This window comes from Porites lutea, chromosome 10, assembly GCF_958299795.1.
Source record: "Porites lutea chromosome 10, jaPorLute2.1, whole genome shotgun sequence".
NCBI classification, from domain to species: domain Eukaryota; kingdom Metazoa; phylum Cnidaria; class Anthozoa; order Scleractinia; family Poritidae; genus Porites; species Porites lutea.
This window is the reverse complement of record NC_133210.1, coordinates 28,273,957-28,282,482: the sequence shown is the minus strand read 5'-3', so window position 1 is coordinate 28,282,482 and position 8,526 is coordinate 28,273,957. Positions and strand designations below refer to the sequence as shown.

Sequence of the window (8,526 nt, the reverse complement as noted above, 5' to 3'; positions counted from 1 at the left end):
TAAATGTAATTTTTTTTCTAAAAGTCTTGAATCAAGCTGCTGGGGAATTCTTTTGGTTCTATTTTTCTTTCATTTTTTAAGAAGCATAGGTGAGAAATTCCCCTGTCACTGGCACTTAATGATAGCTCTGCCAATTAAAGTTCCTTGTACATGCAGTCAGCTCTCTCCTAAAGGACAACTCCCTATTACTCGTACAGTGATTTCAAGGCTGTGCTCTAAGAAAAATTGAAGGGAGCCCAGTGCCCTAAATCTGTGAAGCCCAGGGAGCCCAACATATGATTTGTATGAAAATCTATGATTTTCTAGTCACCCAGGAGTAAAAGCTAAACACCAGGGGCCACCAGGCTCTGCTAGAGCACAGCCTTGGATTTTGCTTGATGCATCCTGTGTCCCAGACCCCGACGCATAAAAATTCACAAAGACGCAAAATAATTCATGGCATGCGTCCTGTAGGATGCAAAGAACGATCGATCGATTTGAAGATTTTTTGGCAGTAATCCTGTTTGTGTGATTTCTGTGGCTGTTTTTTAAAGATGCATATTTATTTTCGTCCTTTTTGTGCTTTAAATATATAGAAGGACTACATTTATTTTTAATTTCAATAAACCGTAATATAAATAAAGAGTTTTTGCATCTGACTGAAGATTACCAGTAACTGTCTGGTTACATAAAGACCCAAGCATTTTTAATTTAGAACTCCTTGCTTTTTTTAATTGGGACTCGTTGGTTATGGACAGTGACTAATGATTATTAACAAGATGGGTCCCAGAACTCACGATAACTATTTCTAGCAAAATCACTGCCTACATCCTAAGATTGAATAACGGGAGCAGCTAAGTTTCCAACAAAAAAGGATAAGGTCGTGTTTGACTGAAATAATCTCCCCCTATTACGGACACACTAATCAGTACCTGTTCCAGTGCTTTCTTGTATCTTTCTGATGCTCTGAAAAAGATTGCCAACAGATGGTCTATTTTAGACACTAGGTAAACTTGTCAACAAAGATATAAGCATGGGAGAAGGTGCCAGAGATACTGGTGGAACCAAGAAGTGCAAAGAATTGCAGAGCATAATCGTGCAAATAATGTTCACTTAAGTGGCAATCCACTGTCACGTGGCTAGCAGCCAATGGAACCTAAGCATCCTTCCCACCCCTCCCCTAAGCCCACATTTTGCCCTAAGTGAGAAGTAAGTGTTGATGTTGGCTTTGGGGAGGGGTAGGTGGGCAGTTTCCCAAGAAAGGGATAATGATCCGCATACCAGATCATTATATGTTTCTGGGAAACTGCCTTCCTACCCCTCCCCTAAGCCCACATTTTGCCCTAAGTGAGAAGTAAGTGTTGATGTTGGCTTAGGGGAGGGGTAGGTGGGCAGTTTACCAGAAAGGTATAAGGATCCAGCATACCTACCATATGTTACACATAAAAATTAAATTCAGGTTAAAATTTTTTAACCAGGTTGATTCCCAATTTCCTTTGTCTGCTAGCCCTAATTCATGAATAACTAGGGCTACAAGAGACAAAGGAAATTGAAAATCAACCTAGGTTTTAAAAAAAATAAAATATTTGTTTTAATGGGCTGGGTATTCTACAATCCAGCCAAAAATCTTAATCTGAAAATTTTGACCTGTAACATAGAATTACACTTCATAAAGGGAGGGCTGGGTGGGAAGCAGAATTCATGAACAAGAACAATGTAAAGCACTGCAAACAAAATATTTGACCTCAAAACTGAAAAAGAGAAAATGTAAATTCCCAAAAGTCCTAATCTACAGACTGGTTACTAAGCTGTTGGAGCATGCCAGTAAAAATCTCAGATGAAAGATAATGCTAGCAATTGCAGGCACCATCTTTAGCTGCACTTAAATACAAACAAAATTTAAAATTCGATAAGTTTAGGGTTAAAGTTATAAAAAAAAGTTTTCATTCCTTTAAGTTTACCTATGTTTCTCTTCTTCACTTAACTCTGGTTTGGTATAACTAGTTTGGTCCTGTAAAAAATATATTATTGTATTATTATTATACACACAGGAAAGGTAAATTTCACAACAAAAACAATTTGTATAACTTTCCTTTCAGAAAAAGACATATCTTACCCAGGCAGGTACAGTAGCTAATAACCAGCAATTTGAGTTTAAACCAAACGCAAATGTGTTATATTCCATGAGGGTAAAATTTGTTTTCATACACTGTGATTGTTTTAAGCCTTGTCTCTATAGTTCTCGGAAGCGTGTGTGGCCGAGTGGTCGACACCTTGAACTCTAGATCTGGAGGTCCAGGGTTCAAGCCTTGCCCGTCATGTTGTTCCCTTAGACAAGGAACCCTACTCCACTTTGTCTCTCTTCACCTAAGTGTATAAATGGGTATCGGTGACATACTGCTGGGGGTAACCCTGCAATGGACTAGCATCCCGTTCAGGGGGAAGTAGCAATACTCCCAGGCATGCTTCATGCTACGGAAACCGGAAATAAGCTCCAGCTGTGTGGGCCTTTGGCTTGTGTGCACCTCTGCCTACCTTACCTTCTATAGTTCTCAGATTTCAAAAGTATTATCTAGATAACTTAGACAGTCCTTAAAAACAGACCTAGAAAACAAAACTAACACCTGGAGGGCAATAATTATTTAAAGGTGGCCATTAACAAAGCCTGGATTAAACCGGATCAACTGGGTGCAGAAGCAATAAAAGCTGCAATGACTTTTTATGATAAATGTTAACCTCAGAAGCTGTTTGATGGGCTAATCCAATTTCAGCAAGGTTTTCTTGATATTTTCTTTCAAGCAGTGACCGTTTCAAATTTTGCTCATTCTCCCATTGGCTCTGCAGAAATCAAATAGAGAGATAATGATAACAAGCAATCTGCAATAAATAATAAATAATTATAATAATTAAAATTTGATAGCACCTATCTGGTCCTGCTCTAGGTGCTTTACACAACATTCCAAACAATAATTAAGTAAATATTTTAACATTCCCAGGACTCACCATAACTATTTGTAACAAAGTCATTGCAATCACTATTAACTAATCCTTGTCCACCAAAACGATCCAAAAATTTGTACCTATTCCTCTTAATATAGTTTCAGAAGCTGGAAGTTTTGGATTTCATTATGAGGAACTACTCAACCATTGATTACAGTTCACCAGGGTTGTCAGTAAGATTTCGAGTTGCTGGGTAAATACAACAAGTAAGCGGGAAATCAAACAGCTAGGGATTTCTTTTGGTTCTATTTTTCTTCTATTTTCCAATAAAAGTAGCCAGGGGCCGCTCTCCTAGTAGCCGGGGAAAATCCCCGGCCCCCGACTCTTGATGACAACCCTGGTTCATTAATTATTTTGTTCCACCAAAACAATTTGAAAGTTTGGGATGCAACCTACAATGCAGAAAAATAACAATCGTTACTATATACAGTGTAGCTGAGTCCATCAGCAGGCAAGACAGATGCTACAATGAATACTACAATGCAGATGCAGCCTATAGATCCACGAGTAAAATGCAGTAATAAAAATACACACCAATAACAATCATTACTATGAATCCATCAGCAGACAAGACAGGGCTCAAAATTAAGAAAATCCTCAGGTCACCTTTTGGCTACCAACTGGAGAAATATAGTCGCCAGATGCAAATTTTTAGTCACCACTTTGTACAATGTAAATGACACAGCTCACAGTATGGCCGATCCATCAAATTTGATTGTTTAAAAATATCGCAGACAGAAGTCGGTATGCATTTTGAGTTAAACTGGCTTTGTTTATAAAGCGATTAAGAACATTTTTTATGACAAAAGCAAAGCAAGATAAGATGAAATGTTTGTTTTAACTTTACTCTTTTAATTTAAATCTAAAGCACAGAGAAATCTGGTTGCCAAAGACTGAAAGTGGCAACTAAACCAGAATGTTTAGTCACCAAGGAGAAAATGTTAGTCGCATTGGTGTTAGTATCAGTCGCAACTCGGAGCCCTGCAAGATGAAGTAAAATTAATCCTGCATTATGATAGATTGGCTACCTGAGACTGATTGGGCAAGATGGGCTCATCTTGCCCAGTCAGAATTTCCTGTGTTAGTCCTGTAATTAAAAGTTCTCTTTTTGGCCATAAAACAAATCCCTTATTGACCATAAGCATGCTCAGTTAAGATGGCTGTATATTGGCCTCATTCTTTCTTACAAAAAAAAAGTAGTTGGCCAATATCCTGCCATCTTGGTCTCACACTAGGTCAATAATGCAATATAATAATAAATATTTGCTACAAACACAAATATGGATAAAAAAATACCTTGAGGTGGGAAGCAAGGTGTTTTGTTTCAACAGTTTTTCTTTTCCTCACATCTTCCAGCAACTTTCGAGAAAAAGCTTTCTCCTGCTCTCTGACCTACATATGAACAGATATATCAATGGAGTAGTTATCTTTATTTACAAAATAACTAAGAGAGTGCTACACTCTGATTGGCCAAGAGGAGTGTTTGCATAAGAGTATGTAAGCACAGTTGACATCAAGATGTTTAGTCCTTTGTGCTAGCTAATCATGTAAACAAAAATTTTAAAAAGATATTGAGCTGAAAACTCTAAAAGTTTACTTTTATACAGGGTGCAAAGAAAATCATTTTTACAGCTTGCCATTCGGGCAAGCTGAAGCTAGCATTTACTAGCCCAGACGTCATTTCAACTAGCCCCAAAAACTTTTTGTTCTTCTGTTATTCAAATTCCTCATAAAACATCACTTGCCCGTCGGGCAAGTTAAAAACAGAATTCACTAGCCCGATAGCAAAATCCACTAGCCCCGGGCTGTCGGACAGTACTTTCTTTGCACACTGCTTTTATACCAATTTTTTTTGTTGGTTGAGACTTGGAAAATCTTTACAAACATGCTGTGTCAATTTTTTGGCTTATGTTAACATTTTAAGCCACAAAAATCTGTATTTTGGAAAGCACCTTTTTTGCAAAGCAAGAACGGATTATGTGAACAAAACTGCATGTACAACACTTCAACCTGGTTGGTAAGAATTTCTCTTTTAACAGAGTTTTGCTTTCTTTTCTCTGGAAAGGTATTTCATAAAAGCAATAGAAAACTTTTTTATTGTGTATGCATAGCATTAGCCTGATATAAACACTCGAAGGGTTGGGAAAATTCTCAATTTCTTTCCCAACACCCTCTTGTGTTTATATGAGGCTATGCAAACACAGAAACGTTTTCTTTTGCTAAAATCTAAAATAAATAATCATGGTGCAATACTGGTAGGTGTAACTCTACTCTGTTGATAAAAGAGCTCCCATCTCATATCGAAACCTTTCCAGTCTCACATGTAGAATAACACAGGGCTGTCATTGGGGTTTAAGTAGATGGTCTCTCAAGGAAAGTAGCAGGTCATTTAACCTACAAATCCTCCCATATTTTGTTTTAGTATTTACCAAATCAGTGAATAGTGCACAAATCAGTGCACATTTTGATTGGCTCTCAGAACTCAGAATATCCTTGGCTATTCACTGTTTTGTGACCGGAGCCAAGATGGCATCTCGTTTTGAGACATTTTTGATAGACGAAATTTGAGTGATTAACGAAGAGGTCATACAAACAAATACCAAGAAAGCGACGAACTTTGGCCTGTCAGTGTTTAATGGTAGGTAGAAGATTATTTTCATGCTGAATTTGCAACAAAATCGTAAAAATGCACTTGATACTAACCTAAAATGTTAGTAATAATTGTAAACAAAGTAAGTTCCTATTAAGTGACATTTTTAATTTACAAATAGTTACTTTTTTTTATTTTAATCCAACTGATTTGGTAAAAAATACCAAAACAACTACCCCCTCAGGATCGGTGAACAGCACTAGATATATACCTCTTGACACTTCGGGTCTCAGTATATATCCACCACTATTAATTTATAGTTTTATGACTTTTTTATGACTCATTTTCAAACTTGGAGTAGCCGATTTGGTCTGTAGAAAGGCCCTGAAAAAGGCTAACTGCAGATCTTTTTATGGCTGCAAAAAAAGTCATGAAAAATTTTTTGTTTTGTGGTTTATTCATGTTTTGAAAACAGTGTTTTCACAGCAGTTAAACAAAAATGCAAAATTCCAAACTACTATAGGTGTGTGGAAGGTTTATTAAAAGGTTATACGAAAGGGGGGACTTTTCTCTCAAAAGCTGACCATATATAAAACGGTAAGGCATTGGAATGGGGGGCAGAGCCTCTCTATATAAGACTCCCAGGAGTTCTGTCTCTGGTGCACAGCATATGTCTAATTGCAAAAAGCTGATCACAAAACACATTTTATTGACTCCCAATCATTGCCATAAATATGGCTTACTGCATAACTATATAACAGTACTTAATAAATAACCTAGGTTAACAAAATCAACCTAGGTTAAATCAAAATTAACCTGAAATCAAATTTGACCTGTAACAGATATTTCACAGATGGAGTTTAATATTCTTTTGGATTCACCTGTTTAAGACGAAGCTTCTTCCGTTTCTCTTTGTCGCTTTGAAGTATAGTAGCCTACAAATCCATGAAAGAAAAAAGTTAGTAACTTCACCTTTAAAAAAAAAAGTTCAAAAAAGTAACTTTAATCACCCATAAATCGAATATAATGTATGACCGATGTAACAAAGATGTTAAGATAAAATCTCTTTCATTATAATCTCTTAATAACAAGTAGGAAATGAAATGACAATGGGCTATTGCATTTAATACCCGCATCCCCCTGGTTGTGGACCAATGGAATTCTTGAGGGGTAAGTTATAAAAATTGGGTTTTCTTTAGGGGTAGAGCAATAAAAATATGGAGTTCTTTAGGGGTGAAGTTTGATTTTTAACAAAATCTTCAGCAGTGAACGAGGAAAAAATCAACTTTTTCAAAATTCTTCAGGGGTAAACACATATTCTTCTGTGGAAGACCCATATTTTATAAGTCTTCAGAGGTGAATACAATTATTTTGTGGAATTCTTCAAGGGTAAGAAGGAAAGGCGGTAAGTCCTTGACCAAGGTGTACGGATATTAATCAATACCACTTATTATTCATTCAAAATGTTTCCCCAATTCTGATTGGCTAAAAGCACACGCATAATTCACCATAACCAGTTACTGACGACAAAATTGGAAGAATTTTGTGTTTAACGAGGAAATGAAGTCAAAAATGCAGCCCTCTACAGGTTAATGCACCATTAACCAAGAAGACCTGGAGACGAGGTTGAGTTGTCTTTGTTGTGAAAACTAAAATAGCAGACAGTTCACTTGTTTCAAGAGTAAGAACTACAGCTGGAACTAGGCGAAATAATGGCTAAAAACATGGCAAAAACAGCAAGACGACAACTCGGAGGGTGACATCTGCTATTTGGAGAATCACAGGAAAAAATAACGGATTCCCATTTTTGGATATTTTAGGGTATATAAAGAATACCCATAAAAATCCCAAATTTGGCAAAGTGAGACAAATCCCAACCCGGGAATTCCCAACCAAGTTCCCTGATTGGGACTTGTCTGACTCTTCCAAATTTGGGATTTTTGTGGGTATTCTTTAAATACCCTAAAATATCCAAAACTGGGAATCGGTTATTTTTTCCTGTGAATATTTGTGGAGCTGGACAAACCTAAACATATACTATCAAAGATAAACTTAACATCGATGCAGGTAAGTATGTTTTACCTATGCTTTTAAACTAGGAATTATTTTGGATGAATAATAAAGCAATCAATGAATTCGGCTTTCGTAGGATATGAAGAATTAATCAGATCTCAGAGGGTGTTATCCACCTTGGCCTTCACCCTCGGTGGATAACACCCTCCTCAATCTGCTTAATTCTTCATATCCTACTCAGCCTCATTCATTAATTGCTCATTATATTAGCCCAATGCCACAGATCAATCTGTGGTATTGGGTTAATATAAATGGTATGAATAGACGAAACTATAAAAACTTCTGGTTAAGTCCATAGTCCGAGATTTAATAGATTACGTCTACGACACAAGCTAGGCAATGCTTAATCAACTTAACAGATTAAGCTTAAGCTTAAATATCAACACAGTTATGAAATAAGCTTAAATAAACGCATAAAAGTTAACCTCCTCGTTCGGGCTTGGCCTCAAGACCTCTCTACGCTTCTTGCGTTCTTGTTTCTTCATTTATAGAGTCCTTAGCTTCTTTGGATGCGACCTGACAAAACAAAAAACGGTAACTGCAACTGATTCATATAAACAGCGATTTGATCATTCATTCTAATCTAAACATTAATCTAAGCTAATCGACGGGCGAATTTCACAACATAAACATCAAACATAATGTACCAAAACAACTTACCCCTTTGTAACGTGAAATTGATTTTGAACCTGAATGACGTAACGCATGTAAAATATTTTAAGATTTTCCTCCCTGGAGTTCAATAAATTTATCGCCCTTCCAAGCCTCCAGGTTAAAGATTTCCTTGCCATCTCGTTAGCGCGTTTTGTTGCCTTCCCGCGCCATTTTGATTTACAGCTAGACAACAGGCTTTTGCCACTTTTATTGGACGCGTGATTACTGGG

General features: G+C 36.8%; 1 protein-coding gene across 1 annotated transcript in view; it reads right to left on the bottom strand.

Moving 5' to 3' along the window:
* Positions 1–8,159, bottom strand: part of LOC140949735 (uncharacterized) — a 27,781-nt gene extending 19,622 nt beyond the window's left edge. Inside the window, exons 1-6 of the mRNA XM_073398873.1 lie at positions 8,068–8,159; positions 6,451–6,504; positions 4,276–4,371; positions 2,716–2,817; positions 1,941–1,990; positions 912–945 (exon numbers count right to left, since the gene is read on the bottom strand). Of these exons, the coding sequence (XP_073254974.1) occupies positions 912–945; positions 1,941–1,990; positions 2,716–2,817; positions 4,276–4,371; positions 6,451–6,504; positions 8,068–8,127 (396 nt within the window). The 5' untranslated portion in view covers positions 8,128–8,159. The remainder of the gene's footprint in view (positions 1–911; positions 946–1,940; positions 1,991–2,715; positions 2,818–4,275; positions 4,372–6,450; positions 6,505–8,067) is intronic.
* Between the last annotated feature and the right edge of the window lie 367 nt (positions 8,160–8,526).